General features: G+C 46.0%; 1 protein-coding gene across 3 annotated transcripts in view; it reads right to left on the bottom strand.

The window, feature by feature from the left end:
• Nucleotides 1–16,056, bottom strand: part of LOC135509013 (anoctamin-1-like) — a 132,468-nt gene that overhangs the window by 101,083 nt on the left and 15,329 nt on the right. For 2 of the 3 annotated variants that reach the window (XM_064929298.1, XM_064929299.1), the window contains exon 2: nt 14,587–14,771. In XM_064929298.1, coding sequence (XP_064785370.1) covers nt 14,587–14,694 — 108 coding nt within the window. In that variant the 5' untranslated portion in view covers nt 14,695–14,771. The remainder of the gene's footprint in view (nt 1–14,586; nt 14,772–16,056) is intronic. The other variant, XM_064929300.1, reaches the window with a different exon arrangement.

A 16,056-nucleotide genomic window follows, 5' to 3' on the forward strand; every position in this document is an offset into this window, starting at 1 on the left:
ATACAACCTCTCTTATCGTCACTCAGTGCCTGGGCTTACCTCCGTTGTACCCGCACCCCACCATACCCCTGTCTGCACATTATGCCCTGAATCTTTTCTACCACGCCCAGAAATCTGCACCTTTTATTATTTGTCCCCACTGCTCTAGGCGACCAGTTTTGATAGCCTTTAGCCGTAAGCAATTTGCCTACACAATGTTTGAAGTACAATAGATGAAGACAGCTACTGTAACAGGTCAAAGCTGTGTGGTGGAAATCTTTGGTAGAGCATGGGTAAAGTAGTCAATGTGGTGCTTGTGAATGTCCTTACTTTTTCAGTTTCAGACCAATGTCCACCCCTTACTCAAAACATGTTTTTATTTGTTTCTAATTTAACCTTTATTTTGACAGGGAGTTATGCTGAGACCAATAATAATTTACAGATGAGCCCTGTTATTACAAAACAAATTAAGGTTAGTAATAGAAGATAACCAACAAAAGTAAAACTATATTTGTGAACTACTAGTTAATAGCCACAACAACAACAAAACATCTTGGACAAAATCTTAAAATGTTGTGACATTGCATAACTGAAAAATAGTCTCCAGGGACAGTTTATTTTTAGCTACTAAAAAAGTAAAACAAATACACAACTAACTAATAAACATAACAAGAGCAGCCTTGTAAACCAGCGAGTGGTCCCAGAGGAAAACATGTCTCAGTCTGCTCCACACAGGAAGCTGAGGCAAAGTTCACTTCTCACAGGTCTAGGGAACATAAGGATGTGGTCAGATCACCCCAATGCTTAGTGTTACTGTATACAGCTAGCCTAGGACACTCCTATTTATTTTCCCAGGTACGTTGACTGAGAACACATTCTCATTTACAGCAACGACCTGGGGAATAGTTACAGCGGAGAGGAGGGGGATGAATGAGCCAATTGTAAACTGGGGATGATTAGGTGGCCATGATGGTATGAAGGCCAGATTGGGAATTTAGCCAGGACATCAGGGTTAACACTCTTACTCTTACGAAAAGTGCCATGGGATCTTTAGTGACCACAGAGAGTCAGGACACCCGTTTAATGTCTCATCCAAAAGACAGCACCCTACACAGGGCAATGTCCCTAATCACTGCCCTGGGGCATTGGGATATTTTTTAGACCAGAGGAAAGGGTGCCTCCTACTGGCCCTCCAACACCACAGCATCTGGTCACCCTTCCATGGACTGGACAGGACCAACCCTACTTTGCGTCGGAAGCGAGCCAGCAGTGGGAGGCAGGGTGTTATGCTGCTGGCAATGAACCAAGTGCTGTATACAGCTAGGAAAGTCCTTACAGCTAGCCTAGGACATTACTGTATACAGCTAGCCTATGACATTACTGTATACAGCTATCATAGTGCACAATATGATTACTATATTTTTGCTGGTAAGGTAACTGATGACCGTTTTTTGTAATCAGATTACATGTAGCATGTAATCAGTTACTCCCCAATCCTGCCAATACATTTTCTCAATAATGACCGTAAAATGTCTAGCAAACCACCTGTAGGCCAAACAACTAATTAACTTAGCCAGCATTTCCCAAAAGGCTTGTCACAGAACTGTTCCATGACTACATCAACACAAAATATTCAACACCTAGTAGACATCGTTTCATGTTATCAGTCAGTCAAGAGTTATACACTTGTCACGGTGCGGCGTGTTACGTATGCAGACAGAGTAGAGAAATAGAGTACCAGTCAAAAGTTTGTGATTGGAAGACATACTGTATATAGTGATGCATATAATCCTTCAGAACAACATATGGGCCTTCAGCTATTTTTCTTGCCTGTCCTTAATATGTGCAAACAGGCATATGCCACCATATGCCATATCATATATCACTAGACATTTACAATACCAGTCAAAAGCTTGGACACAACTACTCATTCAAGGGTTTATCTTTATTTTTACTAAGTTATACATTGTAGAATAATAGTGAAGACATCAAAACTATGAAATAACACATATGGAATCATGTAGTAAGCAAAAAAGTGTTAAACAAATCCAAATATATTTTATATTTCAGATTCTTCAAAATAGCCACCTTTTGCCTTGATGACAACTCTGCACACTCTTGGCATTCTCTCAACCAGTCACCTGGAATGCACTTAAATTAACAGGTGTGCCTTGTCAACAGTTAGTTTGTGTAATTTCTTTGCTTCTTAATAATGTGTTTGAGCCAATCAGTTGTGTTGTGACAAGGTGGGGGTGGTATGCAGAAGATAGTCCTATTTGGGAAAAGACCAAGAACAGCTAAAATAAGCAAATAAGTCCATCATTACTTTAAGACGTGAAGGTCAGTCAATGCAGAACATTTCAAGAACTTGAAGTTTCTTCAAATGCAGTTGCAAAAACCATAAAGCGCTATGATGAAACTGGCTCTCATGAGGACCGCCACAGGAAAGGAAGACCCAGAGTTGCCTCTGCTGCAGAGGATAAGTTAATCAGCTACCACCCTCAGATATTGCAGCCCAAATAAATGCTTCAAAGAGTAACCCTCAACATCAACTGTTATGTACTTGAGTGAAGACCCAAAAGCGGTTTTAACAGAAAACAGAGTTCTTTAATGAAAAACAGGAATGGCATAAATCCTCTTCCAACATAGTCAATGGAACAAAAAGAACGTTAGAATAATGCAGGATGCACCTGCCAGGCAGACTCCGACAGGATAGGACAAGGTGGAAGCAAACGGGACGACAGCTTGCTTCTGGCATCAAAAACACAAACAAGAATCAGACACTGAAAGTAGCAGGAACAGAGAGAGAAATAGAGACCTAATCAGAGGGGGAAGAGAGAACAGGTGGGAAGGAGTGAATGAGCTAGTTAGGGTAGATGTAGAACAGCTGAAGAATGAGAGACAGAGAAGGTAACCTAAAAAGACCAGCAGAGAGAGACAGAGTGAAAAGAAAGGACAGGAACAGACATAACAAGACATGACAGTACCCCCCCCCCACTCACCGAGCGCCTCCTGGCGCACTCGAGGAGGAAACCTGGCGGCAACGGAGGAAATCATCGATCAGCGAACGGTCCAGCACGTCCCGAGAGGGAACCCAACTCCTCTCCTCAGGACCGTACCCCTCCCAATCCACTAGGTACTGATGACCACGGCCCCGAGGGCGCATGTCCAAAATCTTACGAACCCTGTAGATGGGTGCGCCCTCGACAAGGATGGGGGGGGAGGGACGAGCGGGGGCGCGAAGAACGGGCTTAACACAGGAGACATGGAAGACCGGGTGAACGCGACGAAGATAGCGCGGGAGAAGAAGTCGCACTGCGACAGGATTAATGACCTGAGAAATACGGAACGGACCAATGAACCGCGGGGCCAACTTGCGAGAAGCTGTCTTAAGGGGAAGGTTCTGAGTGGAGAGCCATACTCTCTGACCGCAACAATATCTAGGACTCTTGGTCCTACGCTTATTAGCGGCCCTCACAGTCTGCGCCCTGTTACGGCAAAGTGCCGACCTGACCCCCTTCCAGGTGCGCTCGCAACGCTGGACAAAAGCCTGAGCGGAGGGGACGCAGGACTCGGCGAGCTGAGATGAGAACAGCGGAGGCTGGTACCCGAGGCTACTCTGAAAAGGGGATAGACCGGTAGCAGACGAGGGAAGCGAGTTGTGGGCGTACTCTGCCCAGGGGAGCTGTTCTGACCAAGACGCAGGGTTACGAAAAGAAAGACTGCGTAAAATGCGACCAACAGTCTGATTGGCCCGTTCGGCTTGACCGTTAGACTGGGGATGAAAGCCGGACGAGAGACTGACGGAAGCCCCAATCAAACGGCAAAACTCCCTCCAAAATTGAGACGTGAACTGCGGGCCTCTGTCGGAAACGACGTCAGACGGAAGGCCATGAATTCGGAAAACATTCTCGATAATGATCTGAGCCGTCTCCTTAGCAGAAGGGAGCTTATCGAGAGGAATGAAATGAGCCGCCTTAGAGAATCTATCGACAACCGTAAGAATAACTGTCTTCCCCGCTGATGAAGGCAGTCCGGTGATAAAATCTAAAGCGATGTGAGACCACGGTCGAGAGGGAATGGGAAGCGGTCTGAGACGGCCGGCAGGAGGAGAGTTCCCAGATTTAGTCTGCGCGCAGACCGAACAAGCGGCGACAAATCGACGCGCGTCACGTTCCCGAGTGGGCCACCAGAAACGCTGGCGAATGGAAGCGAGCGTACCCCGAACGCCGGGGTGGCCGGCTAACTTGGCAGAGTTGGCCCACTGAAGAACGGCCGGACGAGTAGGAACGGGAACGAACAGAAGGTTCCTAGGACAAGCTCGCGGCGACGGAGTGTGAGCGAGTGCTTGCTTTACCTGCCTCTCAATTCCCCAGACAGTCAACCCGACAACACGCCCGTCAGGGAGAATCCCCTCGGGGTCGGTGGAGACCTCAGAAGAACTGAAGAGACGAGATAAAGCATCAGGCTTGGTGTTTTTTGAGCCCGGACGATAAGAAATAACAAACTCGAAACGAGCGAAAAACAGAGCCCAACGAGCCTGACGCGCATTAAGTCGTTTGGCTGAACGGATGTACTCAAGGTTCCTATGGTCAGTCCAAACGACAAAAGGAACGGTCGCCCCCTCCAACCACTGTCGCCATTCGCCTAGGGCTAAGCGGATGGCGAGCAGTTCGCGATTACCAACATCATAGTTACGTTCTGACGGCGATAAGCGATGAGAGAAAAACGCGCAAGGATGGACCTTGCCGTCAGAGAGAGAGCGCTGAGAAAGAATGGCTCCCACGCCCACCTCTGACGCGTCAACCTCAACAACAAACTGTCTAGAGATGTCAGGTGTAACAAGAATAGGAGCGGATGTAAAACGATTCTTAAGAAGATCAAAAGCTCCCTGGGCGGAAACGGACCACTTAAAGCACGTCTTAACAGAAGTAAGGGCTGTGAGGGGAGCTGCCACCTGACCGAAATTACGGATGAAACGACGATAGAAATTAGCGAAGCCCAGAAAGCGCTGCAGCTCGACGCGTGACTTAGGAACGGGCCAATCAATGACAGCCTGGACCTTAGCGGGATCCATCTTAATGCCCTCAGCGGAAATAACGGAACCGAGAAAAGGGACAGAGGCGGCATGAAAAATGCACTTCTCAGCCTTCACATAAAGACAGTTCTCCAAAAGGCGCTGGAGGACGCGTCGCACGTGCTGAACATGAATCGAGAGAGACGGAGAAAAAATCAGGATATCGTCCATGTAAACGAAAACAAAAATGTTCAGCATGTCTCTCAGGACGTCGTTAACTAGTGCCTGAAAGACAGCTGGAGCGTTAACGAGGCCGAAAGGAAGAACCCGGTATTCAAAGTGCCCTAACGGAGTGTTAAACGCCGTCTTCCACTCGTCCCCCTCCCTGATGCGCACGAGATGGTAGGCGTTACGAAGGTCCAATTTGGTGAAAAACCTGGCTCCGTGCAGGATCTCGAAGGCTGAAGACATAAGAGGAAGCGGATAACGATTCTTAACTGTTATGTCATTCAGCCCTCGATAATCCACGCATGGGCGCAGGGACCCGTCCTTCTTCTGAACAAAAAAACCCCCGCTCCGGCGGGAGAGGAGGAGGAGACTATGGTACCGGCGTTGAGCGAAACCGACAAATAATCCTCGAGAGCCTTACGTTCGGGAGCCGACAGAGAGTATAATCTACCCCGGGGGAGTAGTTCCCGGAAGGAGATCAATACTACAGTCATACGACCGGTGTGGAGGGAGAGAAGTGGCCTTGGAACGACTGAACACCGTGCGCAGATCGTGATACTCCTCCGGCACCCCTGTCAAATCGCCAGGCTCCTCCTGTGAAGTAGAGACAGAGGAAACAGGAGGGATAGCAGACATTAAACAGGTCACATGACAAGAAACATTCCAGGATAGGATAGTATTACTAGACCAATTAATAGAAGGGTTATGGCGCACTAGCCAGGGATGACCCAAAACAACAGGTGTAAAAGGTGAACGAAAAATTAAAAAAGAAATGGTTTCGCTATGATTACCAGAGACAGTGAGGGTTAAAGGCAGCGTCTCACGCTGAATCTTGGGGAGAGAACTACCATCTAAAGCGAACAAGGCCGTGGGCTCCCCTAACTGTCTGAGAGGAATGTCATGTTCCCGAGCCCAGGTCTCGTCCATAAAACAGCCCTCCGCCCCAGAGTCTATCAAGGCACTGCAGGAAGCAGATGAACCGGGCCAGCGGAGATGGACCGGAAAGGTAGTGCGTGATCCAGAAGGAGAGGCCTGAGTAGTTGCGCTCACCAGTAGCCCTCCTTTTACTGATGAGCTCTGGCTTTTACTGGACATGAGGTGACAAAATGACCAGCGGAGCCGCAGTAGAGACAGAGGCGATTGGTGATTCTCCGTTCCTTCTCCTTGGCCGAGATGCGGATACCCCCAGCTGCATAGGCTCAGCATCCGAGCCGGCGGAGGAGGGTGGCAGTGATGCGGCAGGTGGCAGTGATGTGGAGAGGGGAGCAACGGAGAACGCGAGCTCCTTTCCACGAGCTCGGCGACGAAGATCAAACCGTCGCTCTATGCGAATAGCGAGAGCTATTAAGGAGTCCAGACAGGAAGGAACCTCCCGGGAGAGGATCTCATCCTTAACCTCGACGAGGAGACCCTCCAGAAAACGAGCGAGCAAAGCCGGCTCGTTCCAGTCACTAGAGGCAGCGAGAGTGCGAAACTCAATAGAATAATCCGTTATGGATCTATTCCCCTGACATAGGGAAGACAGGGCCCTGGAAGCCTCCTCGCCAAAAACAGAACGGTCAAAAACCCGTATCATCTCCTCCTTAAAGTCCTGATACTGGTTAATACACTCAGCCCTCGCCTCCCAGATTGCCGTGCCCCACTCACGCGCCCGTCCGGTAAGGAGAGAAATGACGTAGGCGATGCGGGCTGCGCTCCTGGAGTAAGTGTTGGGCTGGAGAGAGAACACCACATCACACTGAGTGAGGAATGAGCGGCACTCAGTGGGCTCCCCAGAGTAACACGGCGGGTTGTTGATCCTGGGCTCCGGAGACTCGGAAACCCTGGAAGTGGGCGGTGGATCGAGGTGGAGTTGGTGAACCTGTCTTGTGAGGTCGGAGACTTGGACGGCCAGGGTCTCAACGGCATGTCGAGCAGCAGACAATTCCTCCTCATGTCTGCCTAGCATCGCTCCCTGGATCTCGACGGCGGAGTGAAAAGGGTCCGGAGCCGCTGGGTCCATTCTTGGTCTGATTCTTCTGTTATGTACTTGAGTGAAGACCCAAAAGCGGTTTTAACAGAAAACAGAGTTCTTTAATGAAAAACAGGAATGGCATAAATCCTCTTCCAACGTAGTCAATGGAACAAAAAGAACGTTAGAATAATGCAGGATGCACCTGCCAGGCAGACTCCGACAGGATAGGACAAGGTGGAAGCAAACGGGACGACAGCTTGCTTCTGGCATCAAAAACACAAACAAGAATCAGACACTGAAAGTAGCAGGAACAGAGAGAAATAGAGACCTAATCAGAGGGGAAGAGAGAACAGGTGGGAAGGAGTGAATGAGCTAGTTAGGGGAGATGTAGAACAGCTGAAGAATGAGAGACAGAGAAGGTAACCTAAAAAGACCAGCAGAGAGAGACAGAGTGAAAAGAAAGGACAGGAACAGACATAACAAGACATGACATCAACTGTTCAGAAGAGACTAAGTAAATCAGTCCTTCATGGTGGAATTTCTGCAAAGAAATCACTACCAAAGGACACTAAGAAGAGACTTGCTTGGACCAAGAAACACGAGCAATGGACATTAGACCGGTGAGCATCTGTCCACATGTTTGGTTCTAACCGCCGTGTCTTTGTGAGACGCAGAGTAGGTGAACAGCTTTTTTTTAAATGGTGGAGAGATGGAGGAGATGGCCGCCGTCTTACGGTCTCCTAACCAATTGTGCTATTACTTTGTTTTTTCTTGCAATATTTGTATATTATGTTTCTGCAACCATATCTTATGGCAGAAAAGAGCTTCTGGATATCAGGACAGCGATCACTCACCTCGGATTAGACAAAGAGCTTCTGGATATCACGACAGCAATCACTCACCTCGGATTAGACTAAGAGCTTCTGGATATCATGACAGCAATCACTCACCTCGGATTAGACTAAGAGCTTCTGGATATCAGGACAGCGATCACTCACCTCGGATTAGACTAAGAGCTTCTGGATATCAGGACAGCGATCACTCACCTCGGATTAGACAAAGAGCTTCTGGATATCAGGACAGAGATCACTCACCTCGGATTAGACTAAGAGCTTCTGGACATCAGGACAGCGATCACTCACCTTGGATTAGACTAAGAGCTTCTGGATATCACGACAGCGATCACTCATCTTGGATTAGACTAAGATTTTTCAACAACAACAACAACAACAAGCAGGACCCACACGATATTCTCCAAATACCCCGCAGGGTAGACGTCAATCATTCACATAAGGAAGCGACGCTGAGGAAGAAGAGCCGGATGCCTCATCCGGATCCGCAGAAGGCGAGTAGAAAGCTGCCATTACCGTCAATATTACTCGCCAATGTGCAATCATTAGACAATAAACTAGAAGGGGTACGATCACAAATATCCTACCAAAGGGACTTCCAAAACTGTAATATCCTATGTTTCACGGAATCGTGGCTGAATGATGACATGGATATTCAGCTAGCGGGATACACGCTGCACCGGCAGGATAGAACAGCACACTCTGGTAAGACGAGAAGGGGCGGTCTGTGCATATTTGTAAACAACAGCTGGTGCACGAAATCTAAGTAAGTCTCTAGATTTTCCTCGCTTGAAGTAGAGTATATTGTGATAAATTGCAGGCCACACTACTTGCCCAGAGAGTTCTCAGCTATACTTTTTGTGGCTGTTTATTTACCACCACAATCAGATGTGGGCACAAAGGCCGCACTCAGTCAGCTGTATAAGGACATAAGCAAACAGGAAACCACTCACCCAGAGGCGGTGCTCCTAGTGGCCGGAGACTTTAATGCAGGGAAACTTAAACCAGTTCTATCAACATGTTAAATGTGCAACCAGAGGGAAACAAATTCTAGATCAACTGTACTCCAAACACAGAGACGCATACAAACCTCTCCCTCGCCCTCCATTTAGTAAATACGACCACAACTCTATCCTCCTGATTCCTGCTTACAAGCAAAAATTAAAGCAGGAAGCACCAGTGACTTGGTCTATAAAAAAAATGGTCAGATGAAGCAGATGCTAAACTACAGGACAGTTTTGCTATCACAGACTGGAACATGTTCCATGATTCTTCCGATGACATTGAGGAATACACCACATCAGTCACTGGCTTTATCAATAAGTGCATTGAGGACATCGTTCCCACAGTGACCACACATACCCCAACCAGAAGCCATGGATTACAGGCAACATTCGCACTGAGCTAAAGGGTAGAGCTGCCGCTTTCAGGGTCCCGGACTCTAACCTGGAAGGTTACAAGAAATCCCTCTATGACGTGCGACGAACCATCAAACAGGCAAAGCGGCAATACAGGGCTAAGATTGAATCAAACTACTACACCAGCTCCGATGCTTGTCGGATGTGGCATTGCTTGCAAACTATTACAGACTACAAAGGGAAGCGCAGCCGCGAGCTGCCCAGTGACACGAGCCTACCAGAGGAGCTAAATCACTTCTATGCTCGCTTTGAGGCAAGCAACACTGAGGCATGCATGAGAGAATCAGCTGTTCCGGACGACTGAGTAAGACGTTTAAACAGGTCAACATACACAAGGCTGCGGGGCAAGACGGATTACCAGGACGTGCGCTCCGGGCATGTGCTGACCAACTGGCAGGTGTCTTCACTGTTCATTTTCAACACGTCCCTGACTGAGTCTGTAATACCAACATGCTGCCCAAGAACACAAAGGCAAACTGCCTAAATGACTAAAGAACCGTAGCACTCACGTCTGTAGCCATGAAGTGCTTTGAAAGGCTGGTAATGGCTCACATCAACACCATTATCCCAGAAACCCTAGACCCACTCCAATTTCATTACCGCCCCAAACAGATCCACAGATGTTGCAATCTCTATTGCACTCCACACTGCCCTTTCCCACCTGGACAGAATGAACACCTATGTGAAAATGCTATTCATTGACTACAGCTCAGCGTTCAACACCATAGTACCCTCAAAGCTCATCACTAAGCTAAGGAACCTGGGACTAAACACCTCTCTCTGCAATTGGATCCTGGACTTCCTGTGTGGTCGCCCGCAGGTGGTGAGGGTAGGTAGCAACACATCTGCCATGCTGATCCTCAACACTGGAGCTCCCCAGGGGTGCGTGCTCAGCTCCCTCCTGTTCTCCCTGTTTACCCACGACTGCATGGCCAGGCACGAGTCCAACACCATCATTAAGTTTGCAGATGACACAACAGTGCCTGATCACCGACAACGACGAGACAGCTTATAGGGAGGAGGTCTGATACCTGGCCGGGTAGTGCCAGAATTACAACCTATCCCTCAACGTAACCAAGACTAAGGAGATGATTGTGGACTACAGCAAAAGGAGCACCGAGCACGTCCCTATTCTCATCGACAGGGCTGTAGTGGAGCAGGTTGAGAGCTTCAAATTCCTTGGTGTCCACATCAACAACAAACTAGAATGGTCCAAACACACCAAGACAGTCGTGAAGAGGGCACGACAAAGCCTATTCCCCCTCAGGAAACTAAAAAGATTTGGCATGGGTCCTGAGATCCTCAAAAGGTTCTACAGCTACAACATCCTTCTACAGCTGCAGCATCCTAACCGGTTGCATCACTGCCTGGTATGGCAATTGCTTGGCCTCTGACCGCAAGGCACTACAGAGGGTAGTGCGTACGGCATAATACATCACTGGGGCAAAGCTGCCTGCCATCAAGGACCTCTACACCAGGCGGTGTCAGAGGAGGGCCCTAAAATTGTCAAAGACCCCAGCCACCACAGTCATAGACTGTTCTCTCTACTACCACATGGCAAGCAGTACCGGAGTTCCAAATTTAGGACTAAAAGGCTTCTCAACAGTTTTTACCCCAAGCCATAAGACTTCTGAACAGGTAACCAATGGTTACCCGGACTATTAACATTGTGTGCCCCCCCAACCCCTCTTTTACGCTGCTGCTACTCTCTGTTTATCTTATATGCATAGTCACTTTAACCATACATCCATGTACATACTACCTCGACTGGCCCGACCAAACAGTGTCTGTATATAGCCTTGCTACTCTTATTTTCAAATGTATTTTTACTGTTGTTTTATTTCTTTACTTACCTACACATACCTTTTTGTCGCACTATTGGTTACAGCCTGTAAGTAAGTACTTCACTCTAAGGTCTGTTGTATTCGGCGCACATGACAAATAAACTTTGATTTGATTTGAGATTATCCATGCATGTGTGGTTCCCACCGTGAAGCATGGAGGAAGAGGTGTGATGGTGTGGGGATGCTTTGCTGGTGACACTGTCAGTGATTTATTTAGAATTCAAGGCACACTGAACCAGCATGGTTACCACAGCATTCTGCAGCGATACGCCAACCCATCTAGTTTACTTTTAGTGGAACTATCATTAGTTTTTCAACAGGACAATGACTCAACACACCTCCAGGCTAAGTAAGGGGCATTTGAACAAGCAAGAAGAAGAGTGATGGAGTGCTGCATCAGAGGACCTGGCCCCCACGATCACCTGACCGCAACCCATTTTTGAGATTGTTTGGGATGAGTTGGACGTAGAGTGAAGGAAAAGCTGACAACAAGTACTCAGCATATGTGGGACCTCCATCAAGACTGTTGGGAAAGCATTTCAGTTGAAGCTGGTTGAGAGAATGTCAAGAGTGTGGAAAGCTGTCATCAAGGCAAAGGGTGGCTACTTTAAAGAATATAAAATATTTTTTTAAATAAAATTTGTTTAACACTTTTAGGTTACAACATGATTCCATATGTGTTATTACAGAGTTGTGATGTCTTCACTATTATTCTACAATGTATTTAATAGTAAAAAGAAAGAAAAACCCTTGAATGAGTAGGTGTGTCCAAACTTTCGACTGGTACTGTATGTAGATCACGGGAACAGTTCTTTAGCTAAGACAGCTGAGACAGAATTTATTTCCTAGATCAGTACTCCTACTCTGACACTTGATACATAAGGCCCCAGAACAAAAGGAAACAATGAGGTATCTCCACTGTGATGTAAACTTGTGATAGGGCACACTAATCAATTATAATATACAGTTGAAGTTGGAAGTTTACATACACTTAGGTCAGTCATTAAAACTTGTTTTTCAACCACTCCACAAATGTCTTGTTAACAACATATGTTTGGAAAGTCGGTTAGGACATCTACTTTGTGCATGACACAAGTCATTTTTCCAGCAATTGTTTAAAGACAGATTATTTCACTTATAATTCACTTCATCACAATTCAAGTGGGTCAGTAATTTACATAAGTTGACTTTGCCTTTAAACAGCTTGGAGAATTACAGAAAATTATGTCATGGCTTTAGAAGGATAATTAACATCATTTGAGTCAATTGGAGGTGTACCTGCGGATGTATTTCAAGGCCTACCTTCAAACTCAGTGCCTCTTTGCTTGACATCATGGGAAAATCAAACGAAATCAGCCAAGACCTCAGAAAAGAAATTGTAGACCTCACCAAGTCTTGTTCATCCTTGGGAGCAATTTCCCAAATGCCTGAAGGTACCATGTTCATCTATACAAGCAATAGTACGCATGTATATACACCATGGGACCACGCAGCTGTCATATTACTCAGGAAGGAGACATGTTCTGTCTCCTAGAGATGAACATACGTTGGTGCGAAAAGTACAAATGAATCCCAGAACAACCGCAAAGGACCTTGTGAAGATGCTGGAGGAAACAGGTACAAAAGTATCTATATCCACAGTAAAACAGGTCCTATATTGACATAACCTGAAAGGCAGCTCAGCAAGGAAGAAGCCACTGCTCCAAAACCGCCATAAAAAAGACAGAATACGGTTTGCAACTGCACATGGGGACGAAGATCGTACTTTTCGGAGAAATGTTCTCTGGTCCGATGAAACAAAAATAAAACTGTTTGGCCATAATGACCATCATTATGTTTGGAGGAAAAAGGGGGAGGCTTGCAAGCTGAAGAATACCATCCCAATCGTGAAGCACGGGGGTGGCAGCATCATGTTGTGGGGGTGCTTTGCTGCAGGTTGGACTGGTGCACTTCACAAAATAGATGGCATCAAGGAAAATTATGTAGATATACAAGCAACATCTCAAGACAAAATAAATAAAAAATCAGTCAGAAAGTTAAATATTGGACGGAAATGGGTCTTCCAAATAGACAATGACCCCAAGCATACTTCCAAAGTTGTGGCAAAATGGCTTAAGGACAGCAAAGTCAATGCATTGGAGTGGCCGTCACAAAGCGCTGACCTCAATCCTATACAAAATGTGTGGGTAGAACTGAGAAGTGTGTGCAAGCAAGGAAGCCTACAAACCTGACTCAGTTACACCAGCTCTGTCAGGAGGAATTGGCCAAAATTCACCCAACTTATTGTGGAAGCTTGTGGAAGGTTACCCGAAACGTTTGACCCAAGTTCAACAATTTAAAGGCAATGCTACCAAATACTAATTGAGTGTATGTAAACTTCTGACCCACTGGGAATGTGATGAAATAAATAAAAGCTGAAATAAATAATTATTTCTACTATTATTCTGACATTTCACATTCTTAAAATAAAGTGGTGATCTTAACTGTCAGGGAATTTCTACTAGGATTACATGTCAGGAATTGTGAAAAACGGAGTTTAAATGTATTTGGCTAAGATGTAGATAAACTTCCAACTTCAACTGTATACCATTTAGCAGATGCTTTTAACCAAAACAACTTACAGTTGTCAGTTGCGTGCAATTTTTACCCCATTTTTCTCCCCCAATTTCATGATTATGATCTTGTCTCATCGCTGCAACTGCAAAGTTTGAGTCATTCATCCTCCGAAACATGAACCGCCAAATCGCTCTTCTTAACATTCACTGGCTTAACCTGGAAGCCAGCTGCACCAATGTGTCGGAGGAAACACTGTTCAACTGACGACTCAAGTCAGTCTGCAAGCACCCAGGCACCCAGGCCGCCACGCAAGAGTACGATGAGCCAAGTAAAACCCCACTGGCGAAACCCTTCCCTAACGATGCTGGGCCAATTGTGCACCGCCCTATGGTACTCCCAGTCCCAGCAGGAAATGACACAGCCTGGGATCGAACCCCAGGCTATAGTGACACCGCAACACTGCAATGCAGTGCATTAGACCGCTACGGAGGCCAACCATGCATACATTTTTTACGTATGGTTGTCCTAGGAATCAAACCCACTATGCTGACATTGCCACTGCCAGCACCATGCTCTACCAACTGAGCTTACAGAGGACCACCTAGGGTATTTACCACTGTCAACACTGGTTTAACTGTGCTGCTACGTTCATTCCAAAAATCACATGCTTTGCATGCTGCTACAGTTTGATATGTGCTTTGGACTTTGAATTGTCAGTTGCTGAAAACTAAAGACTTACTATGGAATCCGGCTGAACATAGCCTATATCCTCAATGCCCTTGATATTGATGATATCCACCTCTTTCTCTTTGCCAGGGACGGGGGTGGACCTCTCATTCCTCTCCATGGCTTCTCCAGACTGCTGACCAGGCTCTTTGAGAGGGTCTTCTGATGAATCTGGGTCGTGGGTCAGGTGGGCTCTACCTGGGGAGACAAACAGTAAGGTGCACCTCTCAAGTCTCAACACATCCATTCTGGGTTGGTTGAAAAGTACCGTAGATGATGAAAAAGCTATTCCGTAGACTATGAAATGGGCCTATGTGAGTTCAAATATATAGGCACATATAATATAGAGTAAGTGTCCATTAAATGTTTCCGGTGCATATCTTTTATATATTGTATATCTTAAACTTGCTTTGACTGTGGTAAACCAATGGTATTCAAACTATTTCAGCGGGGACCCCGTTTATTTCACCAGAACTTCTGGGGACCTAATTGTATTCTCCAGAAATTTTGGCGACCCCCCCCACACACAACCTTAAAAATTGATACATTTCATTTTCACATCAACCGATAACCTTCAATTTATTACATTTTCATCCCTCTTAACAAAAATAAGAGAACTAATAAATACATTTACTTAATGAAAGTGTCATTTTCTAAATATTTTTCTCAAAAACGTTTGTATATTGTCCCATAAAATACAGTGCCTTGCAAAATTATTCATCCCCCTTGACATTTTTCCTATCTTGCAGAATTACAACCTGTCATTTAAATGGATTTTTATTTGGATTTCATGTAACGGACATACACAAAATAGTCCAAATTGGTGAAGTGAAATGAAAAAATAACTTGTTTAAAAAAATTCAACAACAAAAAAAAAATGGAAAAGTGGTGCGTACATATGTATTCACCACTTTTGCGATAAAGCCCCTAAATAAGATCTGGTGCAACCAATTACCTTCAGAAGTGACATAATGAGTTAAATAAAATCCACCTGTGTGCAATCTAAGTGTCACATGATCTGTCACATGGTCTCAGTATATATACACCTGTTCTGATAGGCCCCAGAGTCTGCAACAACAATAAACAACAGGCACCACCAAGCAAGGGACACCATGAATACCAAGGAGCTCTACAAACAGGTCAGGGACAAAGTTGTGGAGAAGTATAGATCAGGTTTGGGTTATAAAAAAATATCAGAAACTTTGACAATCCCACAGAGCATCATTAAATCCATTATTAAATAAATGGAAAGAATAAGGCACCACATCAAACCTGCCAAGAGAGGGCCGCCCACCACAACTCACTGACCAGACCAGGAGGGCATTAATCAGAAAGGCAACAAAGAGACCAAAGATAACCCTGAAGGAGCTGCAAAGCTCCACAGCGGAGATTGGAGTATCTGTCCATAGGACCACTTTAATCCATACACTACACAGAGCTGGGCTTTACGGAAGAGTGGCAAGAAAAAAGCCATTGCTTAAAG

The sequence above is a fragment of the Oncorhynchus masou genome, chromosome 22 (genome assembly GCF_036934945.1).
Source record: "Oncorhynchus masou masou isolate Uvic2021 chromosome 22, UVic_Omas_1.1, whole genome shotgun sequence".
Classification (NCBI taxonomy): domain Eukaryota; kingdom Metazoa; phylum Chordata; class Actinopteri; order Salmoniformes; family Salmonidae; genus Oncorhynchus; species Oncorhynchus masou.